This window comes from Peromyscus eremicus, chromosome 10 (assembly GCF_949786415.1).
Source record: "Peromyscus eremicus chromosome 10, PerEre_H2_v1, whole genome shotgun sequence".
Classification (NCBI taxonomy): domain Eukaryota; kingdom Metazoa; phylum Chordata; class Mammalia; order Rodentia; family Cricetidae; genus Peromyscus; species Peromyscus eremicus.
The window spans coordinates 64,698,913-64,724,426 of record NC_081426.1 but is presented as its reverse complement, the minus strand read 5'-3'; the positions used below and the strand labels follow the sequence as shown (position 1 = coordinate 64,724,426).

Sequence of the window (25,514 nt, the reverse complement as noted above, 5' to 3'; positions counted from 1 at the left end):
TTATTTCCTTGAGATGGGGTCTCTCACTGAACCTGACACTATGCTGGCAGCCAGCAAACCCCAGAAATCCCCTTTCTCCATCTCACAGCTCTGACTTCAGGCACATGCATGGTATGCTCGACTTTTTCAAGAACTAGGGATCTTAACTCAAGTCTTCATGCTTGCTGTAGAACACTGGCTCATCTCCCCATCCTCCTAGAATACTCTTATGAATGTCTAATAATATCATCTGAGTAAAATTTAGTTATTTCACACTGTCTACAGATTTATAACAACCTATTTCACTTGATCACAGATGGAATATAATGGAAATCAAGTTCCAGAGTATAATTCTAAAGGAACTCATACTGAGCCAAAACCTTTTTGAAACTCACATACAGGCTATTTGTTTTTTCAAAGGGGTTTCTTTACAGAGATGAAAAGACTCAGGTTCTGCAGCTCTCTAGTTACTTCCTTAAGTCATTTGCACAGAATAGCCATTACTTACAGCATGCCAAGTTTACTTGGTCTTCCTCTGCACTCGGGACCACTTCAGCCTCAATGCTAACCAAAGAACACACACGTCTATAATAAGGCCAAATCAGACATTTTAACCACACAGCTGTAATGCAAATACAAACTAAAAACAAGTGAGCTGCAGGCTGCAGGGATGGCTCAGTGGTTAGGAAGAGCACTTGCTGCTCTTGCAGAGAACCCTGGTTCTGTTCCTAGCACCCACATGGTGGCTCATAACCACTTGTAATTTGAGTTCCAGATGATCTGATGCCCTTTTCTGGTCTCTGTGGGCTCTATACAACATACACACAGATTATTTCTTTAATTTTTAAGTATCTACAAGCACAAGAACCTGAGTTCAGACCCCCAGCACTCACATAAAAACCTGAGCACAGCAATACACATTTGTAAACCCAGTGCTGGAGCAGGTGGAGAAAGGTAGATCCTTAGAGCTCCATGACCAGCTAACACAGCTACATCAGTGAGTTCCAAGTTTCAGTGAGAAATCCTGTCTCAAAAATCTAAGGTGGACAGCAACTGAGGAAGACACATGTACCGCTAGTTTTTATGTCAACCTGATACAGGCTGAAGTCAATCGGAATTGGGAACCTCTGCTGACAAAGAGCCCCTACCAGACTGGCTTGTGATGCATTTTGTTGATTGATGTGGGAGGGCCCAGCTCACTGTGGACAATACAATGCTACCCCTGGGCTGGTTCTTCTAGGTGCTGTAAGAAAGAAGGCTGAGAAAGCCAGCAACCAGTACTCCTCCATGGCCTCCACATCAGCTCCTGCCTCCAGGTTCCTGCTCTGACTTCCCTTGGTGATGGGCAACTATAAGCTGAAATTTGCTTTTGGTCATGATGTTTTATCACAGCAATAGATACCCTAACAAAGCCAACCTAATGTCAACCTTTGGCTTCCACATGCATATACACATACATACATGCATGTACCTGTACCAACACACATATGTACATACTCTCATGAATACCACATACAAATACACATATATACAAAAAGGTAAAGAAAGCTTATTCAGAATTACTTGTCATGCTTCTCAATTAATATTTCATAAATCATGAGTTTTGAAAGAGACTAAGAGAGGGGCTGGAGAGATGGCTTAGTGGTTAAGAGCACTGGCTGCTCTTCCAGAGGTCCTGAGTTCAATTCCCAGCAACCACATGGTGGCTCACAACCATCTGTAATAGGATCTGATACCCTGTTCTGTCTGATGTCCTCTTCATCATGCAGGCATACATGCAAACAGAGCACTCATATACATAAATACATAAATCTTTAAAAAAAAACTTAAAAAAAAGAAAGAGAGAAATGCAAAGAAAGACAATACTTTTGCTCTATTTCTACCCACACTGGTATGTTATATTAAATAGCACAAACAGCCATAAACACATTTTGTAAGTTTCGTGAATGCTGTTAAAAGAGTATAAAGGCAATTTAAAATATCAAGTATAAAAAAGAAAAGAAAGAAGCATCTGAGAAGGAAGGGAAATGAGTAACAGGCACCTTCTACAAGCCAGGAACCATGCTAGGCTCTTTCACATCCAATTATCATTTCCCCATTCTGATGAGGGATCTGATCTCAGGGAGCTAAATAATATCAAGAGTCAGGGATCAATCAAGTTCTAGAGTGAGGAGGTGATGCTTCTTGGGTCTCCACATATATTTTTCAGCACAATCCATTTACCAAAGTGTGGTATGTAAGATAATTTTAAGTGACACAAGACAAACATTTTTCATTTTAGAAACTGTTTTAGGTCATTATTAGAAAAATTAAAATTCATAATCTCATGGATATAATCCGTTAAAATGAGACTAAGATTTTTAAAAACTGCTATTACATGAATCCAGCCTTCAGGATGGTATACAGCGAGATTCAGAAAGGCTATCAAGCAAGAATTGCGTGCCTAAATATGCGCAGTGTATATGTATTCAGGCCAAAGAAAATGAATGAATTTACAAGTAAAATTATAGACATACCTGACATAGTTTGATCAAGTTTGTGGATAAGAGACTTTTTAGCACATTCCACATCAGGACTTGGGTAATCCAAAACTTGCCTGCACCAAACTAATGGACTAACAGATTTCTGCATTGGTGTGAGTTTTTTCTTTGGTGATGAGTACAGCCTAGAAGAAAACAAAACAAAACAAACACAAAAGGGCAACATTTGTTATTGAGCATAGGACTATAAAGTAGGGTCTTTCTGTTCTGGTTCAAAGAGAGGGTAGTAAGTGATGAGTATGTTTAAAGTCACAATTACTTACTGTGCAAGAAAATGGTACTGCAAGCAGTATTACCCCAAACCTCAACCACAAAATAAACCCCAAAGAGGGATTCTCAAGATGGATTCTACTTTTCTCCTGTGATTAGAGCTTTGAAGAATCACCTGTCTTGGCACCAATTGATTTATGTTCCCAGCAGGACTTGACTAACTTCCTATGTAACCTTGCCATTAGACCAAGCGGAGAAGTAGGAGGGCTCCACTCCCTGCTTCCCTTTCTACCAAACACGTACACAGCTGGCCAGATGCAGTGTCTACTGGGTAGTCTTCCCAAACACTGGTGTGTCTGAGAAGACCAGCATTTCAAATCTTTGAGTGATTTACCATCAACCACATGAGAGATTACTTTGGTCTTAGGAAAGAAGAAAGAGATAGTGTTTGAAAGCTCCTGCAGAGGTGCACAGGAGGAAAATAGTGAGGGGTGGGGACACTTAAATCTCTATACTAGAGTTCTTCCTCAGAATAGTCCAGATTGTACTGGTTGCTAATAATTATTTCAGGTGTAATTCCTTGAGAAAACTGTGGATACTTGATTTTGAATGAGAATCTTTTGTGCATTAATTGAGTGGAATTTATGAAGGGAACACATTTTGCTTTGATGTATTTACACAGATGTCTCAAGAAGAAGCTGATACGCTTATCAAATTAAGTCAATAGCATGAAGTGATGTTCTGGTCAAGTATTTAAATCACCATTTTTCTTACAACACCATATTAGACAAACTCCTTTCAAGAGCAACACAAACTTTCCCATCCCCTCTCTCTATTCCTCTGCTGTAGTTTAGTCTAGTACTACCATTTAGCTTTGACAAAGATGATCCAGAGTGTAGTACAAATTTAACAATTCAAAGAAAGCAGTGCATGCATTCATTTTCTTTCCAACCTAAGTACTACAAAGGTCTGTAACAAATCTCCATCTTGGCTTCCTGCTTTACAAATCATGGTAACTATTACTATAGACTCTGTTAGTTCAACCTCTGTGGGGGAATAATTAACATCAACACAACCATTTTTGTGACATTTCACAATTTGTGTTTTAGGCAGTGTCTCACTCCAGTCCTAGCTGGCCCGGAACTATGTAGACAATACTGGCCTCAAACTCACAGAGATGTGCCTTCTTCGGCCTGGGATTAAAGGTGTGTGTGGACCACCTCGCTGGCTAAGGATTAATTTACTTTTATGTGTATGAGTATTTGTCTGCATGCATGTATGTGCATGCCTACTGCTCTTAAAGGCCAGAAAAGGCCATCGGATCTACTGGAACTGGAGTTGCAGACAGTTTTTAGATGTCATGTGGGTGCTGGGAACCAAGCATGCATCCTCTGCAAAAGCCGCACGTGCTCTTAACCATCTTCCCAGCTCCATTTTCACCACTTTCAATATGTAACTTTTTCCTACATTGACTGATTTCATATAACTTACCCACATATCTCACATGACCTTAGTATATAATATGTCTGTTGTTGGCTATAGAACTCATGCTAAAAGATGCAAGGAACATGAACAGGCCTCAAAAAAACCAACCAAACAAACAAAAAAACAAAAACAAAAAACACCCCAAAACATATTTTCAGTAAAAGAAGTCAAACACATATATCACACACTGCCCATATTGCAATATCCCATTAATAGAAGTGAGTGTTAGGTTCCTTTCTTTTAAATGGAGTCAGGTATGGCCATGGTTTGATGATTGTAAACACACTAAATTCAATGAACTATACAACTAATCCTCAAAATGTTTATGCTAGATAAAATATAAATTTTGGGGTATTATAAACTATATTTTAATTTCAAAATATTTTAGAACATTGAAAGGTATTCAGTTTCATTGAAATATAGCAACTACTATAAATTAAATGAATAAAACCCCAGTAATTAAAGCTCAATTGAATGAAAACATCACACCCCTGCTCACTGCTAATCCATACCCCCATCTTTCTCCTTTCTGCCAATGGCACTATATAGCACTGTCAGAAGTATCAGGGTTTCTCCATCTCCTATCTGTCTCGAGGTCACTAGCCCTTCTTCCCTTATAAACTGCCTCGCGAAGCAGATGGAAGTGACTGTTCCTTCCTCCATTAGCAGACGAGAGCTAACACCTTTTCCAGGTCAAGGGAGACAAAGGAACGCCTCTCCGTGCTCACAGCCACTACCTAGCACTCGGCCCTCTTACTCTTAGTCTCCCACACAAGACTAGAAATGGAGGCCTACAGGACACAGGCACAAAATTATTCTTTGGCTGAGGAACCTTTAGGTGATGTTTTAAAGTACTTGTACCTGCCAGAGGATAAATAAGCTGGATGTCTCACATGTCTGGATCTGCTCTTAGCAAGACCAAGTAAAGAAAAATTAAGGAAAAAAAAATCCAGCAGAACATGGTGGCACATGCTTATAATCCCATTATTTGGTCATGGTGTTACCACAACAATAAAAACCCTAACAAAGAAACCTCATTATCTTATTAAAATTAAGTTACAGGGGTCCAATGAGCCTCACTCCCCAAAACAAGGCTCCAAAGAGTATGGCATGTTATCTCAGACCCTTTCCCTGCGCCCTAAGGTCCATGGAGCTCATGGGGAGTTCCTCTTCCACACTGTTTATAAGGAGGTGGTGTGAGCCAGGGCTCCATTTTGCTGAAGTAGGACCTGACTAGAAGCTGAAAACACACTCCAACCTTGATCTACATGGTACACACTTACATAGGATGACTGTTTAATCTCACAATATAACACTCAAATGTCCAGAGTATGAACGGACAGAATTCATCATACTGAGAACAGTCCGAAGATTAAGAACAAAACAACTGAATTAAACTGAAAACAAACAGCAAAACATTCTAGGGTGTATTTATATTATACTCAATTTGTAGCATTGCTCCCCAAGTTAGTTCTTCAGAAAACTGTTGAAAAGTAGAGTCAAGCATTTGAAAACAACAAACAAAATACCCAGCATGTTATAAGTATGAATATATGTATGAAGCATGATGTAATTTCTTCCCAAGCAATGGACTTTCAAACCACCAAGAAACCACAAAACTAAATTTGCCTGTATCCAAAAGGTGCGCCTATGGCAGAGGAGAAGAAAATAAAACTTGGTATTTAGCGTGGGAATGGGCTGAAAATTTAGGCACATTTAAAAATTGTCTTTAAAAAAAAAATGGTGGTGGGGAGATAGTTTGCCTTACAAGCCTGTGGACCCGAGTTTGATCCCCAAAATTCAAGTATAACAATCCAGGTGTAGGGTAGACATGTGTCAGCAGTGAGAAGGTAAAGACAGGTGAGCCCTGGGGCCCACCAAGCAGACATCCTAGCCTATTCCAAGCGAGTCTAGGCTATTGAGCAGAAAGTAAAACAAAAGATGGGTGAGGCCATTCCTGTTCTCTTGCAGGCGGCAGTGGTGGAAGGGGAAGACCTGAGCTTTACTACCATCCTGACTACAGCCAGGCAGAGAAGAAAGTAGTTGTTGATGAGGGTTCCCAAATATCTTCTTCATCTTTTTGTTTGCTGAGACAGGGTCTCACTGTGGAGCACTGGCTGGCCTCACAGAGACCCTCCTGCCTCTGCCTCCCAAGTGCTGGGATTAAAGGTTGGAACCACCACTCCAGGCTTCCAAATCTCTTCCGAAAAGCCTGACTGTCATCTGAATGTTCTCTAGATCTTTGATTTTAGTACCTTTGGCACCAATAATTCCTCCTGCTAGACAAGGACAGATCAACCACCTCGGTTCACTTCCTTTGTAGTGTTGGCAACTTAGGTATTCCACAGCACTGAATTTGAGTGTGAGCTAGTGGTGCAGCAGGTGACGGCCAAAGACCCTTGTACAAAGTAGGGGCAACTTTACACCAGTGGTTCTCAACCTGTGGGTCATGACCCTTTCACAGAGATCGCCTAATACCATTGGAAAACACAGATATTTACATTATGATTCATAACAGTAGCAAAATTATAGTTATGAAGTAGTAACAAAGTAATTTTATGGCTAGGGATCACCACAAGGTGAGGAACTGCTTTAAAGCGTCCCACATGAGGAAGGTTGGGAGCACTGGACTACAGGGAGAGTCTTATGTTCTTCTTCCCATCACTGCCGGAGCACTCCTGCTTTGAAGCAGAACATGCACTCCAACGATCTCGTCAACATTTCCAGACCGCTGCTTCCATCATCTGCAGTGCGTTTACCTAATTCACCACCCGGTTTCAGTGTTACAAAAGGTTTTATCTGGCTTTTCAGCTTCTGTTTTCTTGTGTTAAATGAACACACCAATCAGTTATAGGTAAGATGATGACCACGCCCAACTTTTTAAACTACAAATCTGACTCAACAATAATCACTCCTCTGCTAAACTTCTGGGCCAGTTTCCTTTGCTTTCAGGATAAGTTCTTCCAAACATGGTGCCCCTGAGAAGTGACTAATGATCCTCCTGTTACATTATATCTTTAGCTTCACTTCTCACCTTCCTCCACAACCCAAATCTAAATTCAGCCACATAGGACCAGTTTCTACTCCTGGAAAACCTAAAACTTCTGCTCCTAGGTTCCTTGTGTATACTGTTGTATCACCCTTGTCCGAAACAATCCCATTGCAATTCTTTCGTTTCAGTGTACCCCGGCCAATTACACTCAGATCATTCCTACTTTCTACTGGGTCTCAGCAGACACACAATTCTTCAGTAATACCTTCCTTGAACATTTCTGGTGCAAACAGTACTAGATATCCCCACTAAGTACAACGCTGGGAAGCAAGATGTTTTTAAGGAAGCATCTTTATATCTATTTACATACAGCACATGTTACCAAGAAGGAAATTCCACTCCTATCTCCATCCCACTGAACTTCCTCTACTCATTTTATTCTGTTCAAATGTTTTGAGTTAATAGTTTTAACACAAAAATACAATTTAGAAATGTATTGGTGGGAATAAAATTGATGTAACAGGGATAAAATGCAAAACATTATGCTAAGTAACAGAAGCCAGCCACAAAACAGCACATTCTATATGACTTGCTTACAAAGAAAGTCTCGAATAGGCAAATCTATGGAAAACAAAGTACATTAGTAGTTACCTAGGAATGGGAGGGTGGGTAGAGAATGGGACTGGAAATAACTACTACTGATGAGTACCAAGTTTCATTTGGAAGTGTGGGAAATAGCCTAAAACCATATTATAGTAATCGCTGTATAATTCTGTAAGTACACTGAAAAGCAACCAACAATAAAAACAATATATTTGGAAAAGGTAAGTTTTATATTATGTAAATTACAGCTCATTAATAAAATTTATTAGAAATAAATTTGTCCGTGAACAATTATTATAAAGAAATTAGATACCTTTAAACATAATTTATCCATACCATTAAATGCAGAGAACTTTTAGAAATGTAATTAAGAATAGGAATGATATGAGTCACATTTGGGTTATGTCACACACTAATATGTCCATGAGACAACTAAGAATGTAACTTTATTGTGTTTTTGTTCACATATAAGATACACACACACACACACACACATATGCACACTCATTTGAAGACCAGAGGTTATCTTCAGGTGCCATTCACCAAGTGCCATCTACCTTGTTTTTAAGAAGTCTCTCTGCCGGGCGGTGGTGGCGCACGCCTTTAATCCCAGCACTCGGGAGGCAGAGCCAGGCGGATCTCTGTGCGTTGGAGGCCAGCCTGGTCTCCAAAGCAGCGAGTTCCAGGAAAGGCGCAAAGCTACATAGAGAAACCCTGTCTCGAAAAACCAAAAAAAAAAAAAAAAAGTATATTTCTTAAGATTACTATGGAAATTTTTCTTTGTTTTTTGAGACAGGGTTTCTTTTCCATGTACTTTTTTGATTCTGACAGCAAGACATACCCTTCCATCTGTATCCAAGTCCAAAATTCTAGCTCTCACAATTAAGTCCATATAAGCTTTTCTCCTATAAATAATTACTATTTTCAGAGAGAACTAGAGTCTATAACTATAGTCTCCAGCTGTAGTTAATTTTAATTTTTAACTAGAAATAATCTAGATTCACTTGGGACAAGGTGAATCAATGATGGATTATTGGCCCATTGGTACGTCCGTTGGGACTGCCTTGACTATGTGAATGGATATGGAAACACTCAGCTCACTGTGGGTGGCATCAATCCCTAGATCTGGGTGTTTCACTGTGAAGAGTGGAGAAAGTGAGCTGAGTAAAGAAAGCATGCATGCATCCACTTCTTTCTGCTCTCAACTGTTAACATATGACTAGCTGTTTCAAGTTCCTATCACCTTGTGTAGCCAGAAGGTTTTCCTGTGTCCTGACCAGTCCCGCAGGAACTCAGACCCAAATAAACACACAGAAGCTTATATTAATTACAAACTCTATGGCCATGGCCTATGGCCCAAGCTTCTTGCCAGCTAGCTCTAATAACTAAACTCTCAGCCCATTTCTATTAATCCATATGCCGCCACGTGTTCCATGGCTTTACCTGTGTACCATTCCATGCTGCTTCCTGGATGGCGGGATGGCACCTCCCCTGCAGCTGCTTTCTCCTTTCACTCTCTCGGATTTTTCTGTCTGGCTCCACCCTGCCCTCCCATAGGCCAAACTGCTTTATTTAATCAACCAATCAGAGCAACACATATTCAGTGTACAGAAAGACATCCCACAGTAACCTTGATTCCCTGTAATGATGGACCATAACCTAAAATTGAGAGCTAAAACAAGCCCTTTCTCCCCTAAGCTGTTCTTGTAGGGGCATTTCGTCACTGCAACTGGAACAGAAAGTAAAACACCAGTCAAACTCTAAAAATCTTGAAAGCTTTGTGTCATGCTCCATCCAATCATGTAAACAAACATTTGTGTAGCAGCTCCTAATGACCAGGTTTGTGATAGGACAGGAATTCAAAGATGACCTATGACAAAAACTAGATTATTACACTCACACGGAGATCATTAGTCTCTCACTCACAGGCTACACTGCCATCAAGATGCCCGCTTACTAACTTCCAAACCTCCAGCTAGATGCAGATTTCTAAGACTCATTAGTTTTTTTGGTTTACTTTGGTTTTTAAATCAAATTCCTGGATTTAAGTGGGAAGCAATTATTATTATTATTATTATTATTATTATTATTATTCTATTATTTTTGAAACAGGGGTTCTCTGTATAGCCCTGTCTGTCCTGGAACTTACTCTGTAAACCAAGCTGGCCTCAAACTCAAGAGATTCGCCACCCGCCACTGCCTCCCAAGTGCTGAGATTAAAGACATAGCCACCATGCCCAGCTTATTTTATTTTCTTAACTAGAAATATTTTATGTGTGAGCATTTTGCCTATGTGTATGTCTGTGCTCCATGTGTGTGCTTGGTGCCATGGAGGTCATAAGAGAGCACTGGACCCCCTAGAACTGGAGTTATAGATGGTTGTGAGGCGCCATGTGGAATGAGTCTGGTCCTCCATAAGAACAAGTGCTCTTAGCCACTGAACTATCTCTCCAGCCCCTAGGTTTTGTTTTTAATCATCTTCAAGTCAGCTTTAGATAAGGATATCCAATGGCAAACAGAAATTTCATAAAGACAATCAACACAAGATCCATTATCTTCCTATTACAAGGAAAAGGATACCCATTGAAGGATGTGCACATTCATGTTCTAAGATTACTAAAAGTAGCCCTTTCTAAATCTATTACTGAGGTATTAACAAAGACATACCATCTTAAAACAAAAACAAACACTTAACAGTCAATCATCTAATTTCCTGGCAACTGAAAATGAAATAGTGGTTGGTACCAAATTCACAGCAAGGACCTCTTAATTACCTCGACAGAACCTATTCAACCTGCTCCACTCCCACTGTTAACTCATTCTTTCCAGGGAAGAGACTCTCAACAGCCACCATGACTGGCTGTTTTGTAAACTCTCACAGCAAGATGAGCAGAAGCTCTTGAGTAGTAGCAGAAGGCAGTGTGGGAGAGCTTTCCTTCTAGTCAACTAGACTTAGGAGACAGCTTGACTCATCTTCATCATGCAGCTCTAAAGTTTAAGTCAACACTCCTGCTTCCTCTATCTTTCCAGATAGTTTCACACGTTTCATACAGATACTGAAATACCGTGCTATTGTCTACCTATTATTCCTCATATTTCATGGAGACTAACATTTTAATACCTCCTCCAATGGTTTTTATTTATTTATTCAGATAGAGACTCACTACATAACCATGGCTGGTCTACAACTTGCTATGTAGAGAGATCCACTCAGAGATCCACCTGCCTCTGCATCTTGAGACCCAGCTACAGTCTTTTTAAAAACAGATTTTTATTACTTTTATTTATGTGTATGTAGGTATGTCTGTGTAAAGGAATGCCAAATGTGTACAGGTGCTCTCTGAGGCCAGAAGCCAGTATTGGATTGCTTGAAGCTGGAATGGCGGCCGTTAACAAGCCAACCTTGAGTCCTCTGCAAGAGCAGCATGCACTATTACCGCTGAGCCCCCTTCCACCCCTGCTAGGTTCTTCTAATACCCTTCAGAAGAGGTCAAATTTTATTTTAGAATTAGGGATTTGCCCAAATTAAAACACACTTTTTTGTTTTGTTTACATTTTTGAACCTTTCCTAGTTTAAATCTCATAAATAACATAGTTTGTTCCTAACAGTATTAGTTTCCTTCATAATTTTGATCTCCAAACAAAAGATCTTAGAGGACATGATGTGGAATGAATGGGACAGAAAACACAACTAACATCACTGAAGGCATTCCAACTTTTCAGGCTTTTACATGTTCAATTTTTTTGTTAACAATAACACAACAGAAATAAAGGTGCAGTGTGTTTCAGCTAACACAACTAACTACTACTACAAAAAAGGTGTTAACTCCATCTATTTAATAGTTAATTCTGCTACTTAATGACCAAACTGTCTCCTTTAAAAAACCACATGAAAAAAAAAATCACATTATTTGCAGATACAGTGACTAGTAAGAGGGCAAGGAGGCAGGGTATAAATGAGAATCCAGGGTGAGGTTGGAGCCCTTGGGGGTTGCAGAGCACTAGCCAGGTTCCCTGGCACTACACAGGGATTGACATGCAGAGTAATTGCAGCAGCAGTGATCCAGAAGGCTCATGAGTTCACTCAGTATGGGAAAGTAAGTTTAATAGTGTCCTTATTTATACACCATGGGAAAGTCCTCATCTGTAACATTAGTATAATGGTCATGCGAGAAATTGGGTCTCATCATTCTACAGCTTCACCTTATTTTAGTCTAACATAACTATTACTCAGACTAATGCAAACTAGCCTAATGTAACTGAATTTTTACTACATACAAGATGCTGTGGTCTTATCTAAAAATATAAAGGTGAATATGATATTGCTCATGACCCAGAAAAAGCAAAACACTGTGGTGTTAATAATCTCCAAAACAGACATATATACCGTGATGAGTTAACATGGAAGAAAGAATGGTAAAAAGTGAGGAGGAGAATTTCCTAGGACAGAAAGTTAGAGTTGAGACTTAGTGAGATTTTGGCAAGAGGAAAAAAAAGAAGGAACCGTATGCACAATGAACATCCAAAGCTCTGAGGCCTAAATGCTCAGGACTGTTCTGACAAAGTGAACCCAGGTAAAAGGTGAAACCAGCACAGTGGGAGCCACTCAGAACTTCTGTCTCTTGCTAACACGGTGTGATCCACTAAGCATGATAAAGGCTTCTAATAATTTTTAAAATTCTTACCTTCCCTCAGTAGGAAAGGGACTGGCCATTACTGAGGATGGTCAAGAAAGACCTAAAAAGAATCCATGCTTAATGGTGACATATTTCTCTATTTAAGCTTCAGCTCTAATGTGGACTGCAGTGTTTTGTTTCGTTGATAACAGAAACAGAATCACAAGCACTTACAATTAACTTCTTCATTAAATATTGTACACATGTTAGCGCCCCTGCCACAGGCCCACTCTGCAGTCTTTGTGAGGACATTTCCTCCAATGATTCTGAAGGTAATCTGGAGGCCCAAGAGGCCCATTAAAAAAATTCTATACATTATATCAAAAATTGTCCAACTTTAACTTATGCCCATTTTTTGGAGATGATATCCAAAACAAATATAATAATCAACTCCTCTTCCCCAAACTACAGATCTATAACTAAACAAATCAAGGCCAACTATTTTTCACAGAGGGCGTTCAGGCTTGGTGTAATTAATTCTCAATTTCCCTCTATTTATCAGCTGGGTGACTATGGGTCTAGCTTCCTTTACTGTAAGAGGAATGCCATACACAAGTTCTAAAATGGATTAAGCTTTAAAGGCATAATGCTAAATGAAACAAGCCAAAACAAAAGGACAGGTGTACATGAGTCCATTTCATTAACCTCTCTCAAACAACTTACAGGAGGAGGAATTACTCTGGCTCAGTTCAAAGGGTCTCAGTGAGTATGGAAAGCATGGCAATAGCAGAGTCCATGGCAACAGAGCACACATGAGCAGCAGAGACATGGTGGCAGAAGCCGGAGCAGAAGATGAAGGGCTGTAACCTTCTACAGGCCACTGAGTAGTCTTCCTCTACCAGTCAGGCCTCACCTCCTAACGCCTCCACAGACCCCCAAAATAGCCCACCACTGCAGACTCAAAACGTAATAGTAAGCTACCTAGAAGAGTCCAGTTTACAGACACAGAAAGCAGATTGGTAGTTGTTGGAGGGTGGGGGTAGGAGAAGAGAGAATTATAGTTTAATTGGTTCAGAGTTTCACTGGAAGAACAGTCACAAAGATAAGTAGTGGTAACTGAGTAGAGTGGCTTATCCCTGAAATCACAGCACTGGAGAGGCTGACTTGGCCTTACCAGGTATGAGAGGAGCTCACAGATTTAAAATCTCAAAAATGTTAGAGAAAGAAAGAATCAGACCTACAACCGCATCTCAGTCTATTTCTGATTTCACTTTTCTACCATTTTATGATATACAGTTCCTGGCATCTCTGCAAAGAGCACGACAACTCATACTGTTTTTCTTAGAAATCTATTTTCAATCTCAGACTGCTTAGTGGATTTAGGGGGCTCATGACAGAAATAATGGTTCTCTCAAAGGTAAGGAGAAGGAGAAAGCTGAAACACAGCCTTTAGGGTGCTAACAGTCAGCCAGCTAACCCTGACTAAAAAGTGTAGTCCCTATGGGTACATAGGCTATACTGACCTCTCACCTATTCCAGGGCAGCACAGTAAGCAGAGATACAATATAAATTCGTTTAGACACTTCTTCAAATACATTCTTCCCCCTTGTCCACAAACAAATTCTTTTTTCTATTAGTGCAATTCACAGAACAGATGAAACATTAACTGATTGCAACAGATGACAGCTCTTAACCCTCCCCACAATAATGAATATTTTTACAATATATTCTCTAGTTCAATTCTTTTACCAAAAGCATTAAATTATAAATGTAAAGTAAGAATGGTGTTGTGGGTGTTGATTTCAGGCCAACAGGCCAAAGACAGGTATCAATAAAGCTGCCTATGTAAGGAAGTTTCAACCTTAGTACAGACAAAGGACACAGCTGTGACAGTACAGAGTCATGGGCCACTAAGTGCTCAGACACCTACTGAAAACTTTACCTGTATGATGAACAGAAAACCTAAGAGATTCTGTACTGACCTCAACAGTTTACATCAGACACAATGGTTGAGGTGTAAATAAGAACTCGGGTTTGCTCTGATCACCACTAACTGAAGCCATACAAATGATCAAACACACACACAATCCAGCCAGTGTGGACAACAGAAAGCCAACTCCTTAACAAGTTAAAGTAGGAACTTGGGAGGTGCCTCCCAAGTTAATTCAAACACAATAGAAGTTTTCCATTTCCAGAACCTATAGACATGCCAGGGGGGCATGGCAGCTCACCTATAAAATTCCAGTCTCTGAAGAGATGCTCCGCCCCTAGCTCCATTCACCCCACCTCCAGTAAGCTGATTGGCAAGACTAACCCCCTCATCCCCACTCACCCCATCCCTGAAAGATGATCGGCAGAACTAATTAGCCATTTGATCAGTGAGCTCTGGGTTTGACTGGGAGACTCTAACTCAATGAATAAAGTAGAAAAGTTAGCAAGGTAGATTTCTGACTCAAACGTGGGCCTACACACCGTACACATCCACACACCCACACACACATTATTTTATGCATACTTGCCCACACACTGGAATATGTGCATACATACACAAGCACAGCCACACCAGACAGGAAAGGGAAAAATTAAAAATACAGAATTACCATTTGATCCATCAAATCCACTCCTGAGTACTCAGAAGTGCAGACACTCAGATAGTTGTATCTTCGATCAGGGCATTACTCATCACTGCCAAGATGTGAAAGGAATGTTTTCCATTGAGGAATGAAAAAAATGTGATGTATACAACAATGAAATATCACCTAGCCTTAACAAAGGAAATCCTGTCAAATGCTACAAATCCTGAGTAACTTATGCTAAGTGTGATAATCAAATGACAAACTCCACTTGTATAAGGTGACTACAGCACAGACACTGAAAGCAGATTGGTGACTGTCGGAGATGGGAAACAGAGTTATTGTTTGAGAGTTAGGAAGTTTCCATTTAGGAATACAGAAATGGCCTGCAGCTGGACACTGCTGACAGCTGTATAAGGATATGAGCCGGGCGGTGGTCGCCTTTAATCCCAGCACGTAGGAGGCAGAGCCAGGCAGATCTCTGTGAGTTCGAGGCCAGCCTGGTCTACAGAGCGAGATCCAGGAAAGGTGCAAAGCTACACAGAGAAACCCTGTCTCGAAAAACAAAAAACAAACAAAAAAAAGAATGTACTTAATGTCACTGAACTGTACATTTGTTTAACAGCCAGGAGTGGTGGCTCATGCCTGTAAAGAACATCTGGGAGACTGAAGATTGTTGCAAGTTCCAGAACAGCCTAGGCAACCTAGTGTGTTATAAGCAAGCAGAGTGAGACTCTGTATAAATTAAAAAGAAAAAGGGCCAGGGAGATGGCTCCAACGGGAAAAGGTAATGTGCTTGCAATAAGCTCAAGATTCTGAGTTTGACCCCAAGAACTCTGGGGGGGGGGCAGTTATACCAGTGTGTGCTTTTAATCCCAGTGCTGGGGAGACAGAGACAGGTAGATGGCTGGGCTCACGGGCAGCCTAGCCGACTTGATGAGTTCCAAGGCAGTGAGAAAAAAGGTAGAGGTCTCTGGCCTCGTGTGCACCCACAAATAGGCATCTGCACAAATATGAACATGCACACACACCAGCAAAAAGAGTGGTGAACAAGGTAACATTTATGTTATTCTACTGTAAATAAATCTTGAAGACTACAAAGGCCTAAAACTGTATGCTGGCAAGGATGTGAGGGAAGGTGAACCCTCGTTTACTGTTGGTGGGATTACAAACTGGTGCAGCCACTCTGGAAGTCCAATGACTGTGGAGACTTCTCAAAAAGCTCAATAATAATAAATCTACCACAGGACCTGGCTATAGCACTCCTTGACATATGCCCACAGACTCATGATAGTCTAAGAGTCTCCCAAATCAACAGGCTAATGCTGTTGTCCTTGGTTGCCTCCCAGAACTTGATGTAGGTCCCTATTACTGAATACACCATGCACTTTGGACACAGGACTCTGAGGAACTAAGCTGGATCTGATCCAAAAGCCTCCTCCCTGAAGACTAACCTTTAAAGTACTAGAAGGTGCCATATGAGCTGCTTAGGGAGGAAAGCAATCAGTAGTCCTTTACAGCTGTGATACCTATGAACCACAATAATGATCACCAGCACTCCAAGATATTCCTAAAGGTGCAATAGTGCCACTTACAGTAACCAATAAGGGTCTAGCTGGGCTTAGGGCCACTCAACAGGAGAGAAACCATGCCCAGTACTGAACACCTAGCCAACTACCAGCAACCGCATTCTAAGTACCTAGCCTTCCTCATATCAACAGGTAAGTGGAGTCCTGACACCTTGTTTAAGCACTTTCTTTTTGCAGCAGATGGAGGCCATTACAGGAAGCCACAACTGGTCAAAATGCTCAGGCCCAGTTGATACATCTACAACACAACACCTACCCTCATGGCTCAAGAAACATGGGGGCAGGGTTGAAAGAACCAAAGGACCAGGAAGTCTTCTTTGAAACTGTGCCTTCTAGTTACTACGGGGAAGCTACACCCATGAAATCTCAACAATATGGCTACCTAAACAATGACAACACTAGTTGACATACCAACATGGATGGGGGAAATGTCATGGGGCTGTTCCCTTAGACAAACTGCTACAGGCAACTAATAACTGCTGAGAGAGGGGAAATTGGTTTTCTCCAGAGGCGAGCTCCCTAAGTGGTTATTTAATAACAAGTGGTCAGCCCTAAAAACATAAACATATAAGCAACACTAAATGAACTCAGCAGACTCTATTTACATATTTATCATATCTGTGTAACAATATATTAAAGAAAAAGAGATCATAAATTTAAAAGGAAGGAGTTGGTAGAGCACGTGAGAGGCAATGGAGGAAGGAGAGAGATAAGATGTAATCATATTTTAATTAAAAGAATAGAAATTGCTGCCTGTGGCAGTGCACACCTTTAATCCCAGCACTCAGGAAGCAGAGGTAGGTGGGTCTCTGTGAGTTCAAGGCCAGCCTGGCCTACAGAGTGAGTGCCAGGACAGCAGAGAAACCAAGACAGGGAGATCAATATCCAGAATCTATGAAGAATTCTTACAACTTTACAGTATAAAGACAAACAACCCAATTAGAAAATGAGCAAGTAGAGCCAGGGACATAGCTCTGTGGTAGAGTGCTCACCTAGCACACCCAAAGCACTGGGTCCAATCCCTACTATTGAAAAAAAATGTATAGAGTTTGAATAGACATTTTCCCAAAAAGAATTATGACAAATGGCTGAGAAATACAGAGAAAAGATGCTCAACATCATTAAGTACCAGAGAAATGCAAATGAGAACCAAAATGATATTAACAGAACAATTACAACTAAAAAGACAGCCCTAACAAGTGCTGACAAAGATGCAGAAAAAATCAGAACCCTCATACATTGCTTGTGATAATGGAAAGTGGTACAGCTACTGTGAAAAACAGTCTGGCAGTTTCTCAAAAAATTAAGCATGGTGATGCCATTTGGAGTAATTTCACTCCTAGGCACATACCCAAGGGGAAAAAAATGGGAACATATGTTCATGCAAAAACGTGTAAATAAATGTCCTAACAGCATTATTTATAATAGCCAAATGGTGGAAAGAATCCAAATGCCCACCTACCGATGAATGGATAAACAAAACCTGGTAAATCCACACAAAGGAATATTGTTCAGGCACATAAAAGAAGGAAAAGATAAAGGTAATATTCTCACACGTGCTACAACATGGTCAAACCCTGAAGGAATTATGCTAGATGAAAGACGACACAACAGCCATTTGCTATATGATTTCATTTACATGAAGTGCCCAGCACAGGCAATTTGACAGGCAAAGTAGATAAATGGACCAAGGAAGAGAGGAAAATAGGGAATGACTGCTAATAATTACAGTGTCTGTCATCAATGAAGAATATGTGGAATTAGACAGAGGTGATGGTTGCACAACTAACTTTATGAGTATTAAAAGTCACTGTTTTGTAGGCTTTAAAAGTGAGATAGCTCAGGGGGTAAAGACGCCTGCCACCAAACCTTACTATCTGAGTTCGAGCCCCAGGACCCATGTGGTAGAAGGAGAACACCAACTCCTGTAGGTTGTCCTCTGACCTCCATGTGCCCACTTGAGGAATGAGCAGTCCTCACAGAGAGAAAAAAAATTCAAAAATAAAACGTACATTATAAAAATTAATGTAAATGGTGCATATTATAAAATTATAGTTCAACAATGAAAAAGTTAAAGAAAAAAAAATACAATAACATCAGCAGAAAGAACCCACAGTCCCAATCACAAACAAAATAAGCCCTGACACTGAATAGCTAAGACAAAAGTATTTCTGTCATCGGTTTGTTTGAATGGACAAGGAAGAACGTTCTTCAAAGAGAATCAATGCTCAAAGAAACAAAGCGAGCTATTAAGCCAAATGTAGTTAAAATAGCTTAGGCCTACCTCTCCAAATCACAGGAAACTAACAAAAAATTATCATAAAAACAATGTGGATCAGAAATGTGGAGGAAAAGATGGTAATTTCTAAAGAGAATAATAAGCAGTACCTAAACATTCCAGAGCAAACCAACTCCTTACAGAACTCAAAGTAAGATTAAACAATGTGAAATTAAGGATGGAGTGATTTCACAAACGTGAGTAGATTCATCAGAACCATGTCAAACCCAAATCACTGCAATTTCTCCTTTAAGAGAATGACTTCACTGCAGCTAAGAACCATGTAGGCTCATTACAGCTCAATTACAGAATATTCACACAAACCAAATGTCATACGGGCCTGACAATGGGAAGAATTAATAGCCAGTGACTAACCATGGGTGTTAATGGACTGGTGATACTGGAGGAAATGAAGCTGAACTGCATACTTCAGAGTAATCTATTCTGTTACTTAAACTTTTTGTCAACAGTCTGAATGAAGATATACAATATATGTCTACTAAATACAAAGATACAAAAAAAGATCAGAAAATAGGTAATAAATGCCTAAGTCAAGACTGAACATGAAATTTAAATGCCTTGTATTTAAACTAAAAAAAAGTATCACAAAAAAAGTTAGGAAGACATAATTTAACATAGTTTACATAGAAAACACATGGTGAAGTTCATACTACCAGCATATATTAAACATAATAACAGAAGTTGAAACTGTTAAGGACTAACAGTTTAAAATGTAATAGTGGGCCTCTGTACACATCTGTAATCCCAATACTTGGGAGGCTGAGGATTGTCATAAGTTCAAACCAGTCTGGGCTATGTAGTAAGATCCAGTCTAGCATGGTCTATAGTATGAGACCATCTCAAAATTAATTGGTGAATTGATAATATTTACTGTTTTAAAAGTAGCTTTTAGTTCAAGAGAGGTATACACACACTTTGGTTACCTTAAAAATAGGAATACAATTCTGAATATGATGTCTAATAACGAGCAACTAGAGTAAATAAAGAAAAAAATTAAATCAGTCAGGTGTGCTGGCTTGTGCCTTTGATCCCAACACTTGGTAGACAGAGGAAGGCAGATCTCTGAGTTTGAGGCCAGCCTGGCCTACAAGTTCCAGGACAACCAAAACTATATGGTAAGACCCTGTCTCAATAAAAAAAAAAAATCCTTCTTCTTCTACTACTACTATTATTATCGAAGGACTAGAGAATTATATTATCTAATATCTAAATTTACTCTGAAGAAAATGTCTATTTAATGTATGAAGAGCTGGATTCTAATCTTAGTGTTATCATTTACTGTGTGTGTTATTTGACACCAAGATAGACTAAGTTTCCTTACACTAAAATTGATACCCACCTTATAAATATATAAACATTAAATCTAATTAAATGCAAAAATGTTTGTAAGTCCCTCCCACCCCCACCACATCACCTAATGCACTACGATACATAATCATCTTAATTCTCTTTCTGAGACGTTTCTGAGTAATAAGAGCAAAGTTTTCAGACTGAAAGTTGTAACCCATTAGTGGGTCCGGAATCAGTCTAGTAGTAACTAGCATTTCCCCCCACCAATGAAATACAACAGAATAGAAAATATTAAAGTGTACCACTCATTGTAAGAGTATCCACTGTCATTCACATACAGGTGTGTACTGGTTGTGTACTTTGTACCATGAAGCTGCCCAGCACTATTGCCTATGTGTGTTCGATGAGACGGTAGCTAGTTCCTTGGGAACTTAATTAAGTTTAGGGAACAACCATAATCCCTAGAGATTTATTATGGCCAGTACACACCTGCATCTCAAAGAAGCCCAGCATGAAAGAAACCTGTTATTTTTGATGAGCCCAGTTTCCCTTACATTACTTTTACTCCAGAATCTGGTTATTTTTCCACATAATACCTACTCCTACCTTCTGCATTTTGTGGCAGATATGCTAGGAGCAAAAATGTCTCTAGATGAAAATGATGTGCAATAGAAACAAGCTTTGGAAGGTAGTTTCTGACTTGCTAGGAAAGCAAACTTTACCATGACTCTTACTGCTGCTGACAGCCACACTCTTCTACTCAGACACATCCCAACGCATTTTAACTAAGATTTCTTTATCTAACTCTCCCCTGACCTATTGTGGTTAAGATCAAACCCAGGGTCAGATTTTAATTTCAGATTAACTGAATTCCAGATTTAATTTCACATAAGTATGTTCAGGAAAAAGCATAAGATATCTATAGCACCAAGACACAAAACCAGATAAAAAACAGTAAGCAGGAATCAGGTGGTCAAAACAAACTCCTGGCCTGCCTTTCTAAGAATATATGCTTTACCTGGACAAATACATGCTCAGAAACCGAAGTAGCTAGAGACCTGGTGTTTGGAGAAGTCACTGTGCTCCACCAATACATCTACAGTGGGCTGAGGAGTGCAGCCAATCCTCATTATCATGAGCACTGGTCTCATCATCACTTGGAAAAGATGTCATGATACTTGGATGACTCCCGGTTCTTTGAAAGTGCATACATACACAGGATTCCTTCAGAGGGCAGTGAGTCTCACTAACAGGAAAGCTGTAACTACTTTACTCAGTTCTAATAATAATTGGCATCACTAGGCAATAACATAAGAAAGAATACCTCTGTCATTCATATCGTCCTAAGCATGAGTTCTAAATACTTCTGGTAGTTGTCAGAACATAAAATGCAGTTCCCAATTCTCACCTTCAGATTTCTACCTTCTCTGAAAGTTTGCCCATTATTTGGACCAATGCTCACTGTCAGTATTCCTGTTCTCTCTCTCCTCAGCACCTCACTGTATACATCCCACCTTGTTTAATCGCCTAAGACTTAGCTCTCAACATGACCTCCACTGTCTGACACACAGGCATCAGCACTTAAGAATCTTCAGAATCTCCCGCAGCAGGGATCACATGTAAACTCACTAAATAGTGTTGATTTAAATAACCAGGCTTAAGGGTAATAGTACCCAGTCCAGGAGAACTTATTGTATGCCAAGCCCGGCGCTAAAAGTACACATGGATTATCTAATTTAATCTTCAGAACTCTACAGATGTTAAGAGTGATAATTTTCCCGAGGACAAAAGTGAAGCTCAAAGTAACTTCTTCAAGGTCATAAACCTTTAAGTGCCAAACCTAGGGCCTGCACCCAGAGCAGGCTAACAATACTTCAAAGTTCTGGGCCTGGATACCAGTCCGTGAGTGATTTCAACTTCATCGAAGTTTTAATGTCAACAGTGTAAACGTTCTAACTAAAAGTTAAGACTTCAAAAGAGATGAATTATGGAGGTAACTTCCCGCAGATGTTTTTAAGTCTAATAAAAGCCTCTCATGTCCTTTCTATTTAATGAAAGTGTGACTTTAAGGTGTGGGGTCACAAGCTCATCAAGAGGTGTCTTATGACAATTACAGCTCTGGTTTGGATTTTGAAATAGGACTTTCTCTGCCTCTAGAATGGCATGGAAAATGACAGTCGGCTTTGATAACTACTGCTTCAGGGCTCCGAAATTATGTCAGACCCAGTTCTTGTTTTCAAAAATAAAATTCAGGGTTCCCGTTCCACCGCCGACTTCACACAAAGCAGCCCCATCCCTTCTCTGCCTTCCGCGCACAAAGCAAGCTTTACCCCCACTACCCAAAGGGGAGTGTCGTTCACCCGGCCTCCGCACAGACATACCCATCTCACTCCAGTCCAAAACACTGACTGCTACTCTGTCATGTCCCGACACCTCATGAAGAAGACCCCCCCTCCCTACATCCAAAATGCCCAGACCACCACCCCAAAGCCAGTCTTTCACACAAAGCAGGATCCCTTCCTACGAAGCAGCTTGCTACCTCTAAGTGCTCTGAGCATGCGGGCCCACCGGAGCTGTGCCAAGCCACAGATTCCCCCATCTGGGTCCAGTGGGGTCCAGCACCCAGAGGTTCCACAAACCCAGAGAAGAACTAGCTACAGACTCGTTCCTAAGGCACGCCTCGAACCAACTCCAGCCGACCTGCCCGCAGCAGAAGCAGGCAAAACCAGTGTCCCCCCCGCCACCGCCGAGCTCGCCCTGCTTCCCCGGGGGGCCAACCCCCTTCCACCCCACCCTCCCCGGCCCGGCCAGCCCGGGCGCCCCCCGCACTCACCAGCTCTCCTCCTCCTCCTCCCAGCCTGACAGTCGCTCCAGCTCGTCGGGCCGCAGCGGCTCTACCTCGTCCAGCAAGCTGCCCTCTCCCGCCGCCAGCAAGGAGGTGGCGTCCCGCAGGTCCTCGCTGCTGGTCCTCCGCAGGCCTGAGCCCGCCGCGCCGCCCACCTTGGCTCCCAGGCCCAGCGGGAAGCCCCGAGGGGACGCCGCGCCCGAGCAAGGGGTGGACACGCCGGCCCGAGCCGGGCTGCCGGGCCCGAGGAGGCCTGCGCCCTGCACGGCTCCCGAGCGGCTCCTCAGCTGCTCGTTCTGCTTCTCCAGCTTCTTCACCAGCTCCTGCAGCTTCCGCACCTCCTGGTCCGCGTTCACATTGGAGTTAACGTCCTCCATGCCGGCCGCGCCGCCCGCTCCGACACCCAAGCCGCAGGGCAAGCGCGGGGTGGGTGGGGGGTGGGGGGGGGGAGAGAGGCGTTACCGCCGCCGCTCACGCTAGCCGAGGCGCCGGCATAGAGCAGGGCCAGGCCGCACCGCCAGGGTCCCCCCCGGCTCGGGTTGCGAAGCGCCGCTGGCCGCAGCCGAGCCGCCTCATCTGCGCCGGCTCCGCGACTGGGGGAGGCGGCGCCAATATCCGGCCTCGGCCGCCATCTTCCCTCCGTCCCTCCGCCCCCTGCCGGCCAGCCCGGTCGGTGACCTCAGAGCGTCGCGGGGAGGACGTGGCCGCCCGCGGGCTGAAAGGACGAGGCGTGGGGCTCGCGGTGGGGCGGGGCCGGGGGCGGGGCCCGAGAGAGTCACGGGGTCTGGAGGGGCGGGGTCACCGTGGGGCGGGGGCGGGGGCGGGGGCGGGGGCGGGGCCCCCAGCCGGAAGGGGTGTGGTGGGCTCCGGAGGCGAAGGTGGGTCGGGCCGGGCTAGCTCCGGAGTGCTCCCCTGGCCGCTTGCCCTAGCCCAGGCTAATCGCGGGCGGGACGGAGACATGGAGCCGGGCTCGGGCTCAGCCCCTCCCGAAACGTCTGTGATGAGAGGCGGGTGGCTGAGGCTCGCGGACCGGCGGCCCCGCCGGGACGCGTGGACGGTTCGCTTGGTGTGTTTGGCATTGCCGAGTTGGTTGCTACCTGAAACCGGAGACTGGCAGCAGCCCCGGAGACCATCTGTGTGTGGCCGGTTCCTTCCCCCTGAAAATGAGAACGCGAATCCCAAATGGTTGAGGGAGCTCGAAGGTCAAAATAATAACCGTAGTTTGTTGAGTGCTTACTACAGGCCAGACAACCGCGCTAAGCACTTTTAAAGGCATTATCTCATCCCTGAAAGCACGTGGAGGGCGTTGTTGTTTTGTTTTGTTTTTTCGACTTAAGGTTTACAGCGCAGGCAGAAGCGGGCGGTGAAAAACACTTCTGTATTCATCTTTCAACGTTAATGAATGCGCGGTGTATCCCTTGGCTCCTCCCTCTGCCCCCAAAGACTTTTTAATAGTATGTCTTGACTTTTTTGTTTGTGTCTGACAAAGTGGACATTCAGTGCCTGTTTTGCTAAAATTGTAAGTTTTGACAGGTCAAGTCCCAGATAGATAGCAAAAGAAGTAATTTGAGTATGCTAAAGTTTTCTGTTGAGTACAAGTATTTTCCTAGCTACACAGACTTATTTAAAAGGATGCCCTTGCTTGCTAACAGAAGTTTGTGAAACAAAAATGTGTTATCTGTATGAGGCACATTAAATGCTATGGTTGTCCCTGACATACCTGAACTCTTTGCTGAAGAGTCCACCACTGAGACTACATCACACATCACAGTATTTCATTTACATTAACAGTTTGTGACATGGAGTCCAACTAGCCAGTTTCTAAAGAACTCTTTAAATACATTCCTTGAAAAGTTCAGTTAACATTATGAAGTTAGCATCAGTGTTCTTGAGAGAAGGAGGCCTGATGTTATACAGAACAATTATCTGTGGACCAGGAGGTCTGCTGGCAAGTTCTCCTCGTATCATGAATGTGTTCTTTGAACTTCAGTTCTCTTTTCTCCCTTTAATCTGGGCCTTACTTTTTGTCAGAATGTGTGAATTGACTGATTTCTAATATTGAATCTATTATCAAGAAGTAAAGGATTCTGGTGAATCATGATTATAAAATATATATGTGAGTATGCTTATACACAGAAATTCATAGAAGATATACTTAGATTTTTAAATCCGGTGTCCTTACTACACCTTGGTTTTTAATTTAATAAATATTAAGTGTGTAGTATACGGCAGGACTGCTCTGGGCACTTGATGGTTAATAGGCTTCATTTGTTTGAGGCAATGTCTCATATAGCTCCAGCTAGCCTAGAACTCACTAGGAGTCTGGGATGACTTTGAACTCCTGATCCTTCTGACTCTACCTATAATAAACTTTGTATGTCAAAAACTGAAGTTAGCTGGGCATGGTGATACATGCCTTTAGTACTAGAATTCTGGAGGCAGAGACAGGAGGATCTCGGTGAATTTGAGGCCAACCTGGTCTCCAAAGCAAGT

General features: G+C 42.0%; 1 protein-coding gene across 2 annotated transcripts in view; it reads right to left on the bottom strand.

Moving 5' to 3' along the window:
- The window catches only part of Slain2 (SLAIN motif family member 2), a 51,840-nt gene extending 28,321 nt beyond the window's left edge, over positions 1-23,519 (bottom strand). For both annotated transcript variants that reach the window (XM_059275970.1, XM_059275971.1), the window contains exons 1-2: positions 23,010-23,519; positions 2,496-2,644 (exon numbers count right to left, since the gene is read on the bottom strand). In XM_059275970.1, the coding sequence (XP_059131953.1) occupies positions 2,496-2,644; positions 23,010-23,398 (538 nt within the window). In that variant the 5' untranslated portion in view covers positions 23,399-23,519. The remainder of the gene's footprint in view (positions 1-2,495; positions 2,645-23,009) is intronic.
- Positions 23,520-25,514: the final 1,995 nt, after the last annotated feature.